Here is an 18,281-nt window from a genome sequence, read left to right as displayed (position 1 = left end):
ATCACACTGTCTGGTACTAAAGTTACATTATAAAGACACAAAGAGCTGGCTTGGCTCAAGGAATCAGTGTACGGAGAAGAGGTAAAAGTACTCCACATGTTTAACTGATTAACATACAAATCAAACAAATGTTTTTTGTTTGTTTTTTTAAAACATTGTACAGTCTTGACAACGTGTGAGATCTGCACTATCCATAAAGCAACTGAGTTTTGGGTCTGTTAGGGTAGTACTGGGTATTTGCAGTGAGGCTAAAAAGGTGCCATGAGCTCTCTTTTATCTACCTCCTAACACTCAGAATTTTTATTCTTTTTTTACATTGTCAGTTTGGTCGTCTGAAGCCTAAAGACCTTTTAGACTATTTATCAGATTTTGTTCACCTCCTACAGCCATAAAACAGATCTGTATAATTTGACATTTATACTTTTTTTTTTTTTTTAATTTCACTGGTCCAATGTATTATCTGATCTACAAAGTATTATCTGATCTCCTGTCTTTTAGCTGAAGTAGACCCCCGGGCCATCCATCAGGTCTGACTTGTACAACCCCAGCATTAATTTGTATAAGAACCAAAGAATTAATGAGGGACACGGTCAGTTCTGCAAACTCCCACCAAAGTATTCCTCCTGAATCTGAGGTTTAACTGATCCCCCTGAAATGGCTACATGATCAAAGGTCCGCTGCCTTAGTTTGCCAATCCAGAGGAATTGCCCATGACTTCCGATGCTGCAGCGATGCGTCAGTGGCAACAGCCCCACAACATCTAGAGCAGGTCTTCTCTGAGCCCTCAGGTTCTCTTTTCCTGAGTCTCCATTATGTTTAAATAAGTCAAAGAAAAAATATTATGAAAACTCAGGTGGTCTTTTTTTTTTTTCCATTACAGCATTTGTTTCATTTTGAGGACTCACAAACCAAAGTGATGTTTTGCCGTAGACCTCCAGTTGGAAAAAGTGGTTAAGAAAGAAATTCCAAGAACAACACAGGGAATGAAGGAAAAACAGTCTGGCACAAGTTTTGATAGCAATCACATCTCTTTAGTTATAACAGTGAGAATAAAGCTACAAACGTTGATCACAGGTTTAAGTACAAAGGTCTTCAGAATAACAGCAAGAACCTCGTTCAGAAATGGTTCTGCAGCACAAGCAAGGGACAGAATCCACGGCACAGTTTGTATGACATCGCAGTTAGCGGTTAATTTTAATTCGAGTCAGATTTTGTAGCCTGCTTTCACATATCTATATTTATATATAAATGTAAACATACGTTTTTTTCTCCTTTGTAATGTTCTTTGGTGACATCTTTGTAATCAGGTGGTCCTGAGGGACATCCAACTACCATTACAATATTTTTTATTTCTTTTCCCCTCAGTCCCACACTTACACATTGCTGCTGGTTGAGCGTGTGCTCTTTGAGGGGGTTAATCTTAAGTCACCATACTCACATGCTTGGTCCATCATCACAAGAAAAATATAGCTCAAGACTCTGGCTGGTGGACATACCATGACATACTTATTAAGGCAATAATGGTTAAACAACATACGAATATTTTGGATATATTACGTCGTTCACAAAAAGGTTATAATATAAGTTATCTACAAACGTCCAGCATACACACTTTCCGAAAATAAACATCTACTCTTACACTACAAAAACTTTGAGATAGCTGGTACATCTAGCTGGTACAAAGATTGCAAAATATGTGGAGCTGATCAGGTGGGAAAAGCTTTGGCCTTGTGTTGCCCACACATGCGTTGAACAGTATCTATGAAATGCGTGTGTGTGTGGGGGGGGGTTTGCACTTCAGTCATCTGTATGTTTGTGTGTGAAAGAAAGATGATGATGATGATGTTGAAAGAAAGGATGGATGACGAATGGATGAAGAACAACAAACCAGGCAGAATCATCACAAAACTAGACGATCACCTTTTTTTCTTTTAACAGCTACAAAAAGTTCATGACAACACCACGACTACTTCACAGGACGTTCATTTATTAAACCACCGATACAGAATATATAGAGCACAACCTTTTTTTAAGCCTATAAATCTCTCAAAAGGCACAGCGTATCAGTTAGTTGGCCAAATGAATAAGAAGTCACATTTATAAAGCCAAATACCTTTCACTCAACGTCCATGTGCCAACAAAAATTCATGATGCAGTATCATTCCAGATGCTACTCTTAAACAAATATATTTTTCAGACAATATCATTCATTCAAAAGTCCAGCTCCCCTGCATAGTCATTGTGTTAAAGGTAATTAAAGTGATATTTGAGTTTAGAGGACAATGAATCTCTCCACAGCAATCAGGTCAGTGGTTAAGGCGGGATGGGAGGGAATCAATAATATATGTATATATAATTCAGGCTGAGCAGGAGCAGCCACTGAAAAGGCAGGGAAGGCACAGGGAACAAAGGGAGGATTGTGAAATGATCACGTGAAGGCAAACATAAAGGTTGCAGCACAAACAGTACAGCATAGAAAATTTGGCAAAAGGCCCTCCCACTTTTTCACCACAGACGACCAAACATGCAAACCAGGAGCTCACGTGGTGCGACAGAACAAGATGACATGATTTGAAACTTAAAGCAAAGGCATGTGTCAAGCATTGTGCTAACCGTACAGGTGATTAGCTAAGGTGGTGTGCTGTGTGTCTCATTGAGCGTGTGCAGACTTATGTTTGTCCTGGGCTGTTTGACTGGCGGCTCCATCACCTCCTTCTCCTCATCAACCGCGCTCAGAGAGCTGGACTGCAGCACCAAATCTCCGCTGTCCTCCTCACTATCTTCATCGTCATCCTCCTCCTCTTCTTCTAAGACAAGAAAGACAATAAGTAAATACCACGGTGCCATGATGAGTGTTGGCCTGTTGCAGCAGCTACTGTGCAATTTTGTTTTGGTTTTTGTTTGAATCTGCACATTTTCTTGATCACTTACTCAATCTGAATAACTCTAATGCATACATTCATTTGTCTTCTCTCCCATAGTTTGTGTTTTACCCTTGTCTCACCATCTTTTTCTTTTCTCCCCCTAAACAAGAGTTCTTCCTCCCCACCATCTCTATGTGATAGTGCCTCAAGCTGATTTTATTTTGATTAAAATTGGATCAAGGTGACACCAAATGTAAAAATCAGTATAAAAAAACTTTATATTACCCACATTTTTTATGGATGATCTTCAAACTTCACAACAATATACTAAACATTACATACTAAAGTATACCATTTTAGTATGTAAGGTCAAAGGTCAGGGTAACACAAATAAGGCAAAAGTTCAGCACTTTCTTTGCTTGAACTCTTTAAAACATGATTTCATGACTTTACAATGATGCAAAAAGAATAATATACTTCGCTACATTTCCATATTAACAATACGCACATCACCATAAATGATCTCTAAAAACTGCTGATGTCATCATATCGTCATAAAAACTTCCCCTCAGTGGGGACCTCGTTACTGTTTGCATAAAAAAAACAACCACAGGTGTGAACTCTAAATCTATAATGCAAAGAGTTTTATAATAGATGGACAAGCGTCTGAAAAGTGAAGTCAATGCAGAAGTGCATTAATCCAGCATTCTTTGTAATGGCCAGCAGGGGGCAACTGCTGTGGTTACAAAGTAGCAAAACAGCTAAGGCTGAGGCTGGTGCTTATGGGGAATCCTAATAAAAGACTATTAAGGAAAACCATAATCATTTACCTTTTTCAATGTCTTGAGAGGTCCGGCTCTTGACAGTACTGGCAAACTGTGTCCACAGCAAAGAAAGCACATTTATAAATGTCTGCGAAGGTTCTCATTTATAGACATATTTATAAACTTAATTCCAAAGTGGAATACAAGTATGAGTGTGTGTTCAGATACATACTTCTGCCATGACTGCTATGGGAGTTTCTCCTTTAGCCTGAGCCACTCTGTGCTCGATCAGGTAGTACATGTACTCATCATACAGCAAGCGGATCAGATGAAAGGACCCAAAACTTGCAGCACTGCGCAGAGTCAAGTCCCGGATTACCATAGAACTGGTGAAAAAGAAGAAAAGATTCAGAAAATATTTCTTTAACATAAAACTGCATCTTTACAGAGCACATTTTTTCCCATTTCCCCTCACCTGTAGAAGGACCAGTTGAGCAGGAAAACCTTTGCAGCCTTTGGCAGGGCCATAGGGTTGTGCTCATAGGGCTTTAGGACCTGGGACACAACACCATCTAGCCAGGTAGCCCACTGTTCCAGAGAGTTCTGCTGCTGCAGAGTCGCTTTAAAGTCTTGCTCCAGCCTCTGGATCACACGGTCTTCACACTGACAAACCCAGGATGCCTGTTCCTGAGGGGGACGCAGGCAAGCGCAGTGAGCACTCTGCTGTTTTATTTAAAAACCACTGATGTACAGCAGCAGGTAAGAGCAGGAGTCACAGACAGCAGTACTGGCAGACCTGTACGTTATTGAAATCAACCCGATTGAGGTCGGAGAGCATCTGGTTGATCTGAGCTGAGTTCTGGAGGACGGCCCGGGCAGCCTGAGCCAGGTGGTTCAAACTGGTGTAACGACGCAGCGTCTGGGAGAAAGAGCCAATGCACACCACCTGAAAGGAAAAGTGATGAGAAGGAAATAAAGCACCCTTGTCAAAAAGAGCTATAAAGAGGACAAGTCACATTTTTCCATCACAAAATGGCAGCACTAAAAGCCATCAAGTCAGAAAATACATCACAAATCCCACTTATTTTGGTGAGCTAAAGTGAGCTAAGTGCTAAGGGATGCACCCGTGTATTAAATAAAAAGCTCTAAATTAAAGCACAGATACAGAGCTCAATGTAAAAAAAAAAAAAAATACAAATACCTTTATGCGAACCATCTCCTCTGGGATGTTCATCATGGCACCTGTCAACCAGTTTTCCAGACTTTTGGCAAAGTTACGGATGGCCTGAGTTAAGGCACCTGATGGCGGTGATGCAAAGAGGAAAGATGCAATTTAAAAGGATATACAAAAACACAGGAACACTTCTCTCCATTTTTAATGAGCCGCAATGTATAATTCTTACATACAGTATACATCACCAAAACAGCAGTGAATGTATTCAGGTGGGTTTCGCAGAAAATTAAAACATTTATACATGACCTTATTAACTTACTTGGAATGGGTCTCAGTACATCGGAGATGAGGATCTCCACCAGAGTCTGGTAGAGCAGGTTGTCGCACTCTCTCGTCCAGCGTAGCACTGGCTCAAACTTACACAGCACCACCAGGCACGATTTGGGCAGTCGCTTCTCAGACTCGTTGTGTCTGGGTGGGCATGTGAAACAGCTGATCAGCTTCAGTTTCAGCAGGGGATGCTTGGGTGCACACATTTGAGAGTGCTTGCGATACTTACAGGTTGAGTGATTCTGCATCATTGCTCTGGCTAAACCTCCAGAATGATTTCCACAAGGTCTCAACGAGAGTGAACTGAAGGTTGACCATCACGTCCAGAATAGCCTGCGAGGATCACATATAGCATCACAGAGGTTTGATTGGGATCTATATGTATAACACTGCAATGGTGGATGCTTGTATTTATGTTAAAAATTTCAAGTAATAGGCTCAGCGAGTCAAACCCGATATTTATTTACACAGGACAGAGAAGAAAGAAGAAATTAGAAGAAACTGGGCTGGATAAACTTGGGGGCTGCACCAATGTCCAACATAAAATAAAGATTATTTTGAACTGTGTGAATCATCCCAAGCTACTCTGGAAATGACCACAACTTCACTTCAATGTTTCTGTTTAACTGCTTAGCATTTCTTTGGAAGCTGATGTTACTGTGCTTTACAACAACTACAAGAACTTTGCTTTTTTTTTTAAATGACAAAATGAAATGGCAAGAGAAATAAGTACACACACATGGAAAGGATGTCAATTATATCAAGTCTCTGTGTCCTTTCCTTTGTCTAAGCTGCATACCTCACAGTGTTCTCTGTACAGAGTCTGAAAGGCCTTGAGGTGCTCTAAAAGGATCCCATCGGGCAGGGTTCGATCTTGAAGATCAATTTCCACAAAGTCTGGCAATGTCTTTGATGCCTCTGCACATGATAATGCACACGAAAAAAGGAAACAGAGAATTGATTCAGTATCATTTGAAATAAAATCATATCCATCCATTTTTTAACTGCTTATCCAATGAACTAAAAGAAAGAAACAATGATCAATAATGTGCAGGTGTTCCTCACCTAGGAACTGCTGGTACTGGTGCACCTGGGCCGAAATGTCACAAAGTGTCGAGCCCTGTTGTTGACCTATCCCGCCTGCTGTGCCGTTGGCGATCCCCTGTGACTTCTGAACTGGCTTTACCCTATTTGACACACCATTCACATAGAAACAGAGCCAGAGTTATCGGGACAGTTTAATGTTCTACTGTTACATATTTTTGTTTGAGTGGATCTTTTCACACAAGATGTTCAGTTTTGACAAAATAACGTAAAACTCGACAGGAGGACCAGTTGTGAATAAGAATGAAATGTCATCCATGCATAGTATTAAATCATAAACCACAGGAGGAATTTTTTTCAGCAATGATGTACTCTACTAGTATTTCATACTATATCTAGAAGCTCAGTACCTGTAATAGCTCAAGGACAAATTTTAGAGTGCATGGGTGGCTACCTGTTTTTCTGTGAGAAAGGCTGCTGCCTCATCGCCATGTGCTGTTGTTCATCCATCAGTCTGAGAAGAGGTGACCCGGATTTGATCCTCAGACCATAGTAGTGGTACTTAGAGTTCCCTCTGAAACATACACAGGAAAAAGTTATGATAAACCCTTGAGAGCCTGGTCTTGCACAGTTCATGTATGTGTGCCTGTATGCGTGTTTTTGTGTACCTGGTTCCTAATCTCCGTGTACGCAGCCCCATGAAGACAGACCTGATGAGTTTTCCAAAAGATGCAGCATTAACAGGTTCTAGTTTCTGCTCCTGGCAGTGGAGCAGGTAGTGGTAGTAGAGGGTGCAGCGAGGTAAACTCACGCCCTCAGCCCCCTCGTAATTATCACAGAGCCACTGCACCTGGAGAAGAAGGATGTCACAGGGCTCAGTATTTGAACCTTTGGGTGGCAGGCTGTCACTGATCATAGATGTGCTTCACTTTCAACTTTTCGACTCACGGTAGCAGGTGGGGCACGAGAGTTGGGGCTGGAGTAACTCTGTCCTCCTCCTCCTCCACCTGCTGTTGGAGTTCCTCCTGCTCCTAAGACATAACCTCCTTGAATAACGTAACCACCTCCACCTGCAGCAGCTGCTGTGCTGCTGGCTCCTGCTGTTGCCACAGAAACTGGCTGTGAAGTCACAGATCCAGTGATGTCTGACTCAGAGCTGGGCGTGGCCTCGTAGAAGGTGGTGGCAGACGTAGGAGGTGTCTGGGAATATAGGGGCGACTCGGAGAAGGGGTAATTGTTCGGTCGACTGGACAAGAAAAGACACAGACACCGAAATATATCAATGGCTCTGTGATGAGCAAAGTTTCAGTGTGTGTAACTGAATGTGTGAGCATAGAACAAACAGACAGACAGATCAGGTGCTTCACTACTTACATGGTGGGTGTGGTGAAAGTTGCATCTCCTGCTCCATCCACATATTGGACCTGGCCAGAGTACACATGCTCCACCTGAAAAATGACCAAAAAGGAGATTAGATTTACACAATTAAAGGGTTGCAAGAACTGAATGAAGTCCTCCTTTAGCATAGAATATATTGGACCATCCTCCTATAGGAAAGGAGATGGCACCCCACATCTCACAATTTAAAGTGACACACTAACAGACTGTGCTCAACATGACTAACAGTTGCATTTTCCACCTAATGACATAACTCACCAACATGCAGATATGTTTTGAATGCCCCACTTTATTAAGACCGCTCCTTATATCTGCTCCTTATGAAGGTGTTGCATGAACAACTGTGAAAAGCACTCTATAAGTGAAGATAACTAATGTACTTAAAATGACCAAAGTGAAGAGAAGGGTGCAGTGAAACTTAGCGTGCATCAGTTATGCTCTCAATAATTATTCACATTTTACTTATTAAAGCCGATAGTAAATATTGTAATGAAGGAAAGATGAATCGGCTCTTCAAACGCAACATAAAATATGAGTAGGCACAGTGTGAGCAAGACTGCTAAACCTTTTGATTTCACATTTGTGACTGAAAAGCTATATTCTTTTTTTAAAATTCTAAGGAGTTACTATACAAGATGCACTTTTTTGTAGTACATTTCAAATCAATGAAATGCAAGCTTAATGCGATGCTGCGATGCAAAACTGTTCTCTTTCTACACATCCACTTGGCATGAAGTTATCTTTCTGGCTATTTCAAATTGGTTGCAAAAACATTCCTTAAAACATTTATACAAAAGCAATGTCTTAATCTTCATCAGGCATTATGTCGACAACAAGCAGAGCAAGCGTTCATTCACCAAGTTCAATATTTGATTTGCTTTCATCGAGTCCTAAAAATTAACTGTCTCTTTGACTGCCCACGAGGTTCTCCCGGTCTTCAGTAATATCATACTGTGCACTCAACATGTTGATTACACATTAATTAAACCCAATTTGTTTACTTAATTGTATGATAGCAGGCTATTAAGGAATACAACTAATGAAACAAAACTGGCAGCGATGTGCTGTTGCAGATGAATGTAAGTGGTGTGGCATGACTGACATGCTGATGAAGTGATGAGAGGAATTATCTTCCTTACCTCTGGGCTTATATGCACAGACTGCAGATTGTTGACGTGGCCTGTCTGATTCCTCTTGGCTGCCTGAGACACGGCTTGCAACACTGACCTCTGTTAATGTATAAAGCCAGAGCGTCAGATACAACCAAATACAATGTTACGCTTGCGCCGACATAGTCATGGCAAATTCATGGGGTTTGTTCATAGGTGTGCATCTTACCTGTGGGGTGGTCTGCACTGATTGGACCACCTGAGTAGGTACACCAGGGGCGGGCGGGCTGGAGTCTGACAAACTGTCACTGGAGGGCATGGAGTCATCTGTGGATGAAACAGAAAAGGTAAAGGAGAAAGGTTTCATTTGACGATCAGGCAAATTTAACTGAAAACCCATCCACCATCACTTCAAGCGAAGCACTCACGACAGACTGGCTCCAAATCGTAATAACAGCCACCACAGAACATCTCGCAATCAAGTTTCTTTTTTGCTCTACTGAGAAAAGATGGACAGTGAGGAGGAGGAGAAGTGTGTCTGTCCAATTCTCATTTCATCCTTATATCTTGTATGCAGAAGGGACAGCCTTGGACAGCTAATCTCCCCAGATGGAGAGAGAAATCCCTCCATCTTGTAAACATGCAGATCAGATGAGAGGGGAAAAAAGAGAGATACGTGTGGGTTGACAACGGCGGGAGAAAATACAGAACGGAGGTTGGGTGGAGGAGAGGGCAATATTCACTTGTTTTTATTTTCAGGTGAGAAAACATTTTACTTTAACCACCTGTACTGTTACTCCTGCTGTGATGCTCTTATTTCAACCAAGGTTGAACACTCCAAAGTTGAAATACACTACCAGTAACTACACTTTGGTCAAGTCATAGCTGACTGATGCACAGTGTACCACTCAGTTTAATTTTAAATTATTATAGCGAAACGCTCTGGCCTAGGTGCTTGTAAATGATAAAAACTGATCACAATTTCACCTCCCATTTTTACAAGAAAAAATGTTTTATTCAGGCAACAGCATCAGTCTGACAGCTAACTGGTCACCTATGTTTGGTGCAACAGTATAAATCCAGTCTGTCTGTGGTTTGGTGGATACATTTATACAAGATCTGTCAATCCTGTGTAAAAAGGATGGCTTGCATTGTTTAACCTGGTTTAGGGCTTGTTTGTAACCCCAGCCCAAATACACCACTTTAGAATTCTATTGTTTTCATCAATTGGTATAATTAGTACAGTTGATAAGTCAGTTATTTGTTAGAGAACTTTGCTTTTATTTTTTCAATCACCTACCAATAATCCAAGCCTATACAACCTGAAGGTTACAAGGACCATAAATAATTTTTTTTCTCATTTTACAGCTATATTGTTAACTATTGAATAATGAAAATGTTATGTTCTAGACCAGACTGAAGCAACATTTAAGAAACAACATCTAAACCTTACAGTGCAAAATAACATCTAGTCGTATATTAACATTCATAATTATTTGGACAATGCCAAAGGTTTTGTAAATTTGCCTCTATACACCACCCCAGTGGATTTGAAATCAAACAATCAAGCTATGACTGAGGTGCAGATTTTCAGTGGGTTTAAAAAAAGTACTGTATTAACTGTTTAGGAATTACAGCCATGACCGTGTAGACATTCAATCATTTTCAACACCTAAAAAAGAAAAGTAATTGGACAACTGGGAAGCAATTTAATGGAAAGGTGAAGACAGTTCCTTATTATTGCATGACAAATTCATTAACTGTGCTGAAACTGCTTAGGCAGCTGTTTACTGGAACGTTCAACATGAGGTCTACTTGTCAATGTAAGCATGGGAAGCCATCCTTAACCTGAAAAACCACAGTAAATCTGAGAGACAACAAAAACTTTAGGAGAGGCCAAATCAACAATCTGGTGCTTTCTTAGAAAGGAGGGCTGCTTTGGCCAGGTCAAAGTGCACACCACAAAATACATTCAAGAACAAGACGTCCACATTAAACTTTGACAGAAAGCAAGCGCCTACACAGTTCTTTGGACAGATGAGACCAAGATTAATGTGTGCCAGAATAATGTGAAGAAAAAAGTCTGGAGGAATGGAGAAATAGCTCATGTTCAGCAGCTTACGACATTATATGTTAAATATGGTGAAGATAATGTTATGGAATGGGGATCCATATCAAACAGTCGAACCCAGTCATTAGTGTTTAGTGATGAAGTGACTGCTGATAAAAGTATCAGGATAAATAACGATGCATACGGGGCTATAGCCTCTGCTCAGATTCAGCCAAATGTTGCAAAACTAATCAGACGGGGTTTCGCAGTGCAAAAGACCATAGTGCTGTCGATTATGATCCAAAGCATACTGCAGAAGCAGTATGAATTTCTCAAGGCAAAGAAATGGGTTATTCTTCAATGATCAAGTCACCTGACCTCGATCCAAACAGAGCAACCTTTCAGTTATTAAATAATGAATGCAGGGAGATCCACAAACAGCTGAAGGCAGCTGCAGTTCCAGACTTCAGGCAGCCATTGGCAGGATAGGATCTCATCCAAGTATTAGAAAACAGTCCTTATTTTTAAAACTGTCTTAGTTTGTCCAATTACTTTTAAGCCTCTGAAGATGTGGGGCTGTGTTAAAAAATGGCTATAATTCTTAAAGAGTTAATACTATTTTTGTTTTGGTTTTTTTGTTAAATTACAAAAAATGTGTCAGTCACTAAATACTTATGCCCCTAACTGCATAATATTATCCATGTTATAGAAATCTGAAACTATATTTCCAACAAGCTATCAAAAAATTGAAATACAGAAAACAAACATGCACAAAGTCTGTTCTTTTTACTGTAGTCTATGTTCTAGATACTGTTACATTGTGCACTTTGTATTCCTACTTTATGAGGCAGAGACAAGTCCCAGGCAGCAGGCCTGTGAGGCTCTCACTCTGGGTGAGAGGGCACAGCGTCACTTGATACCGGCAGGAAAAAAGATCTACAAATAGAAGGCCCTAAAATAAACATAGAGATAGGCACTGATACTGGGGTCTCTTTTCATTTCCTCTAGTTAGCATAATATTTTAAAATACTGATTTGTTTTTTTGACTAAGGGTTTGTATTTATTTAATAGAATACATTTTAAAAGAAGACATGGCTGATAGTACTTCTTATCTAGGAAAAGTTCAAAGTTCAAAAGTGTTATAAATCCATCTTACGTCAGCTACCTTCATTTCTAATGTCTAATTTTGTACATTTGCTATTATGATTTACAACTTTTGTGGCATCCCAACCCAAAATTTTCTGGTTTTGTTTTTTTTTCTTTTCTACAAAAGAAGTTCAACAACTGCTAGGCAGAAATTTAAAGGTATGTTGATGTAAAATAATTATTCTTAAAATCCCCATATGAAGATCTATGTATAACAGTAAAAGCAGCAGAAAAGAGGTGCAGTGAAGTTTCATTCATTGGCTACCCATAGTCCCTAGTTTATGACTATTAAGGCAAACAATCCAGTGCATATAGATTGTCATTAAAATGCATCACCATCACACCGCACAGGTTCATTCTACATCAGTGGGGTTTCTTTCTTTTTGGTGAGACTTTCCACCAACAGACTGCCTGTGCTGAGATAGGTTTACCTTGGTGCCTTTTTGAGAACCATCCCACATTTGGACATTTTTGAAGACTGAATGTTACTTAGTGTCACTGGCGAAAGCTTCCATTGCCGACACAATCTGTAGACTGCATCTGTGAATCATCAGTAAAGTTCTTATGGTAGTCCCTCCAGTAGCCAGTGGATTCAACTTTTGGGAACAGCAATTATGTAATGTCTTGCCAGTACTAGCTTTTTGGCACTAACACCTTTTTATTTTATTTTTTTTCCCCACAGGGGGAATGCGTGGAACCGGTTCTACAGTAGGCACCAGTGCTGCTTCGTTGGAAAAAAGGTATTAGATATCCATTGGACTTCTTCTTTCTTAAAGAGATGGCAAGAGATGACAGAAATTCTCTGTAATAAGACTGATGGGTGATCAGGAAACATCAATGCAAAATTATTATTATTATTATTTATTATTATTAATAGAATAATTATTATTACTACTGATATTATGCTCTAGGTATTCTCATTGAGATTGAAATCGTATTTTCTGTGTAAAAACATTATGCTTGGATATCCAAGCATAATGTTTTTAGTGTTTGTACAACACACATGCACTGACATCCCTTCATAGAAGTTCTGTTATTCAAATACCCATGAGCAAGCCAAAGTTTGCCACATATCTGGGCGGCTCTAGCCCAGGAGGTTAGTGGTTTGATCCCCGGCTCCTCAACTTCACATATCAAAGTGTCCTTGGCCAAGATAGTAAAATCCCAAAGATGCATCCATTAGTAGTGTGTGAGCGTTTATTAGGTAAAGAGCTCAAAGTGCATAGAATATAGTGCTGTATGAATGCGTGTGAATGACTCAATCTGGCTAAAAGTGTAATGAGTCTTTGAGGAGACAGTGGGACTATGAAAGCACTGCATAAATACTAGATCATGAGCATGAGGTTTGCGAATGTAATGAGCTTAAAACATTGATTTGAAATGCAAAAAAAAGGTAAACAAGGCCTTGTGTTTTACATGCCTCACCCAGCTATTCATTTCTGTGGAGGAAATTCCCTCTTTCTTTAGTACAACAACACAGTTCATTCACAGAGTGACAAAGTGATGCGTCTTCCCCCACAAACAGCATCTCGGAGAGCGCATTTAAAGACAAGCAAAGAGTCACTGTAGTTGTAAAAAAAAAAATTAAGTATGTGATACAAAATCTAGTGATTCTCAGTGTTTTTTCAGGAAGTATGTTTTTTTCTGTTTTGAGGGTCTAATTGTCTTGTCAAAATCAAAAAGCTTGAATCCAAGCCAGTATTCATCTGAAACATTAGGGACAGATTAATGGGATAAATACCTCTCCTCTGATCATACAGCCTAGTGCTCAATCTAGAATTGGTTCCACACGTTTCTACAAAACAAAAAACAGCTGCACCCAGAGTCTGAAGTAGAGATGCTAGTAGGTACAGGAGGGGCTGCTGCAAGAAATTTATCACCCATTTGCTTCCACATAACCATATTAATCCAGTTTCTGGTACACAAACTATGTAACACAGCTGTGTAGAGACTTTATCCAACAGACACGTGGCAAAAAAAAATTCTACTAGTTTAATCTAAATAACACTCAACCCTGCATGCTGCGCTAATCATTGCCAGAGAGAGATGGAACACTGCTGTCAGCCTTCAACAAAGTTTACAAGAAATCTGTGAAATTTATACATTTCACAACTATATAGTAAACAGTGTCTGCACACAGATAGTTTTCATTTTCATTTCATTTCTTCACTTCTTAATTCAACAGTGGTTTGACTGTGTAAAACTAACTGCTGGTGGATGGAAGTAGAGCAACAGATCACTTTCCTTTGCATTTCTTCATTTTAAACAAGATTTTTGTTGGCATTTTAACATAAAGATACTGACTGTGAGAAAAAAAATACTCATTAGTGAAGGTTCATTCCAGCCAGTTATCCAAACATTGGCAGCTGACCAGTCAACATGCCTGGGCTAAGAGTTCATTGGTAATGTTGAATCCTGGTGTGTGTGTGTATGTGTGTGTGTGTGTGTATCAGTCACTCCTAAGGTAGTCTCTCACCTGGAATTGTTACTATGATGTACTGAGGTGAGCTGCTTTGACCATTACTCTTCTGGACTGGAGAAGGCTGAAGATTAGGGTTCACGTAGTGCTGTGTGGGAGTAGTCAGAACCACCGCCTTCTGGCTCTGGGCTTGGGTGGGCGGAGCCTGAGAACAAAGTGCATCCTGTCCAGTTTTAGAAGCAGCAGTTGACTGGTTAGCTGACGAAACGGTTCCAGAGGCTGGTGGGATCTCAGACAGGAAGTGTGCAGTCTTTGCGGATGAGGGTGTGGTGGAAGCAGGTGTTGCTATGGTTACTGTGTTGGCCTGCTGAGGCTGAAGGTCTTCGGAGTATCCAGACGTTGCCATGGCAACCAATGCTTTGAGGCACTGGTTTTATGGATATAGAAAAAATGCCATTCATTAATGAAAGTGCTATGGACATACACAGAAATACAGTTTGTTGTCCTATTATCTCACCATGCTTTGACCACACAGAGTGAGTGAGTGAGTGAGTGAGTGAGTGTGTGAGTGAGTGTTTGTGTGTGTGTTTGTCCTTGTGTGCCTGTAACATAAACCTTATGAGGAAGTAGGGCTTTTGTCTGAGACTAAGCAGTAGTCTAAAGCCTTTCCTGTTTGGTCAAAACGGAAAGAACCAGTATGATCTTACAGCATAACAGATAACGCAATTAATCAAATTTTCAAAATAACATTGACTGACCATGGCCGTGACATTCCATCTCAAATAAAATAATCAAAACCGCTGAGCAAAAAGCAATTACATTTACGGATTGTGGACAGTCCCGTGATTGCATAACCTGAAGAAAGAAATTACTGGAGGCATCGTCAGGCCATCCTACTGCGCGAGAAGCCACTCCTGCGTGAACCAACATGTCACACAATACAAGCATGAGGTACACCGTCCTCACGACAATCACTTCCACTGGATTCAATGTCAGCGCAAGAAACTTTTTCAAAGTCACTAAATGATTATGAAACATACTGCAATCATCTTCTGCGCGTTTAAAACACATTAAAAACCCATTGGTGCGTGTGTAGTTTGGTGAACGTTTCAGTATTTAATCTCTTTAGTCAGCTTTTGTTTGAAATGTGAGTTGAGAAAGTGATAGCTCCCCCCTCTCCAGCTAGCAGCTCGCTCACGTTGACTTATGACGTTAACGCAAGCTAGCCAACTGCTAGCTAGTCACGTCGATAGCGACTAAATCTACGACCACGTTACAAATCTCGCCTCGTGAGTTTCTCAGTAATCGAAACTGTGACAAACAACCTGAACATTATGACAAATTAGCACAAAAAAGTACCACAGGCACCACAACACAACCGCCATCTTGTGCTCTTATCAAAGATCTGACATCGCCATAACAACGGTCTACGTTTGGAAAGAAGCTAGCAACCACTTTCATCACCGAAACGCTCGAGCGATTTTGCGCGAGCGTTCGCGACTGCACAAACACACGCACACACGCACACACACAGTTCACCTAAAATTAAATGGGAATTCAGAGATAGTTTACTTTTCACCTGTTTGTTCCGGTTTTATCCTTTTTAGGCGTTAAAGTTTTTTCCTCTTAGATTTAGGTTGTTGTTGTTGACTCCCGTTGCTTAGTTCTTGTCGCCAGGACTACCGTGACTATGGCGCCGAGCCTTCACCGGGGCAACTGTTGCTACCCTCTTGTCGTTACCCCTCCCTCTGCTAAATGTTGATTGGCTCTGTAAGGAGGTGGTCGAAGCGTCAGTTGGAAAACTCGACCGTTGATTGGCTGGTTACACCTGTCTATCACTTTCGCTAGATTCTAACGTCAAATGAACGCTTGTAATGTTACTTTTTTTGATTGCCCAAAATGTCACACAGATTGGAAATGATGGGATGTAAATTCATTCTTATTCACAGAAAGCGGTGGTTATCTCTGTCCCCCGTGTGTCTCTCTTATAAATAATTAGTATTGGATGATGATAATAGGACGTTCACAACTGATTAGTCACTGTGGGGTCCACTGAAATGTCTCTTTAGTGTAGTGTGTGTGTGTGTGTGTGTGTGTCAGCAGCGAACAGCACCCTTCCTTGGGGTGCAAAGATAGTGATCTTAGTCCCATGGTAGGCAGAGTTAATGGTGATACTGTGCTGGTGTCAGACAGCCCAATCAAAATGATGTGAGGGACAGAAAGGCCACTTAAAGGTCACAGGTGATGAGATTCCCAGTAGCACTGTTGACATCACCTCTGGTATCGTTCAGCATTTTAATCACAACATTTCTTTTTCTCTGAGTGCATTGTTGCCCCTAAAGGTCTCCAGCCTTATCTCGAGGTATGACGAACGCTGGAGGTGAGTTGAGGTCCTCCTCGCTGATGCTAGGCCCTATAAAAGGTGGAAAGAACATCCAAAAAGAAACACAAACCACAGAGACACTTCAACGTACCTTCGAGATACCTTCAATATTTGTTCAGCATCATGTGGAAGGCAGCGCTCTTGACCCTGGGCTTGTTGGTGGCTCTGGTAGACAGGGTGCGGCCCAATGATGGTCATCCCTCTTTTTATGGGGTGAAACTGTGTGGAAGAGAGTTCATACGAGCTGTCATCTTTACCTGTGGTGGTTCTCGCTGGAGGAGAAGCGCAGAAGACTCGGGTAAGACGGTGTGATTTTGTGTGCTGATTTTCAATGATGTGCTTTGTTTTCCTAGAATTAAACTGCAATATTGACAGATTTACTTTTTTTTCTTTTCATTAGCATTTATTGGAGAAGAAACCTATGATCCATGGAAGGCAAATCCCATCCCTCAACTTACAAGCGAGCAAGATCCTGCAGATTCCGAACCATGGCAAAATCCAGCGTTAGATATGGCATCTGTGGCAGCAGGATTCAGCCGCTCAGCTCGCTCACCGATCACAGAAGAGGTACTGGAGGCTCTACGGAGTGCAGACAGGAAAGGACGGGACGTAGTGGTTGGACTGTCCAACGCTTGCTGCAAGTGGGGCTGCAGCAAGAGTGAAATCAGCTCTCTCTGCTGAACTTCGATTTTTCTAAATATACACCCTGTTCTGTTCAAAATGAAGAACTTTACTCCCACACACAATTTCTTAAATGTTCACTTTCGTTCAACTACCTGTCCATAATGTGAATGTGTTCTTGATATTTGTTTGCTCTGGTTGATGTGATAATAAAGCTTTGCTTAGTTGATTATGAAATGTTCTGCTTCTTTAAAAAGAAGAAAGTTATAATTAAGATACTTCATGCTGTTAGAGCACTTCCCATTTTCCAAAGGACTGTTTCACAGTTTTGGCAAGTATTTCGAAATTAAGGAAGTGGTGATAACTATGACTACACGGAGTGGCCTGCGATTAACTGAATTATACCCAAGTCATTTTCCTTCCTTAAAATGTATCTGATTATAGTTGCTTACTATGATTCTGCAAGGGCTTACAATGTGACATCCCTGCAGCATATTAGGCTTATGATGCCAAAGGTTTTTTATTCTTTTTCTTCTTTTTCTCCGTAAATGAAACTTTGCAGTGCAATTATTTGTTTTCAGGGGGATATCTGGAAGTGTGGACTCCCAATGAATACCAATGTAAAATTGGACTGGGGTTGCATGAGAATATGGCTAGTACTTGTGTTAGTTCATTGGGAGGTAACTTAGTAGATTTCTACTTTCTACTTCTATTATATTTTGGTGACAAATATTGAACTTTATACCCCATCACACTGTTGTGAAAACTGCTGAAGCCTTTCCCAGCTGCCATAGGGCGAGAGGCGGCTGGGATAGGTCTGAAAAGGTTTCCAGTCTGTCCCAGGGCCAACACAGAGAGACAGACAACCATTCATACTCATATTCACACCTACAGCCAATTTAAAATCACCACTTAACCTAACCCCACTAACTGCATGTCTCTGAACAGCGGGAAAAAGCTGGAGAACCCACGCAGACAT

General features: G+C 40.7%; 2 protein-coding genes across 9 annotated transcripts; one reads left to right on the top strand and one right to left on the bottom strand.

The window, feature by feature from the left end:
• Positions 1–1,617: 1,617 nt before the first annotated feature.
• On the bottom strand, positions 1,618–16,900 carry rfx1b (regulatory factor X, 1b (influences HLA class II expression)). 8 transcript variants are annotated; one of them, XM_005460539.4, is made up of 18 exons: positions 15,658–15,811; positions 14,356–14,725; positions 8,913–9,010; positions 8,714–8,803; positions 7,551–7,624; positions 7,125–7,422; positions 6,845–7,026; positions 6,631–6,750; positions 6,198–6,319; positions 5,932–6,050; positions 5,362–5,465; positions 5,122–5,273; positions 4,830–4,927; positions 4,425–4,574; positions 4,104–4,315; positions 3,861–4,014; positions 3,695–3,740; positions 1,618–2,807 (listed from the first exon to the last, which is right to left on the bottom strand). In XM_005460539.4, the coding sequence occupies exons 1-18, from the start codon at positions 15,757–15,759 to the stop codon at positions 2,629–2,631; spliced, it is 2,670 nt and encodes an 889-aa protein (XP_005460596.1). In that variant the 5' UTR covers positions 15,760–15,811; the 3' UTR covers positions 1,618–2,628. The 8 variants fall into 8 exon arrangements, with proteins under 8 accessions (XP_005460596.1, XP_005460594.1, XP_005460597.1 ...); XM_005460537.4 differs by lacking the exon at positions 15,658–15,811 and adding an exon at positions 15,118–15,627 and having other exon boundaries at positions 1,618–2,804; XM_005460540.4 differs by lacking the exon at positions 15,658–15,811 and adding an exon at positions 15,057–15,625.
• rln3b (relaxin 3b) lies at positions 16,774–17,531 on the top strand. Its single transcript, XM_003455756.5, has 2 exons — positions 16,774–16,979; positions 17,082–17,531. Exons 1-2 carry the CDS (start codon positions 16,805–16,807, stop codon positions 17,360–17,362), a joined length of 456 nt encoding a protein of 151 aa, XP_003455804.1. The 5' UTR covers positions 16,774–16,804; the 3' UTR covers positions 17,363–17,531.
• The last annotated feature ends 750 nt before the right edge of the window (positions 17,532–18,281 follow it).

Source organism: Oreochromis niloticus, linkage group LG6 (assembly GCF_001858045.2).
Source record: "Oreochromis niloticus isolate F11D_XX linkage group LG6, O_niloticus_UMD_NMBU, whole genome shotgun sequence".
Taxonomy (NCBI): domain Eukaryota; kingdom Metazoa; phylum Chordata; class Actinopteri; order Cichliformes; family Cichlidae; genus Oreochromis; species Oreochromis niloticus.
The sequence above is the reverse complement of the archived record's forward strand: the minus strand, read 5'-3'. Positions and strand labels throughout refer to the sequence as shown.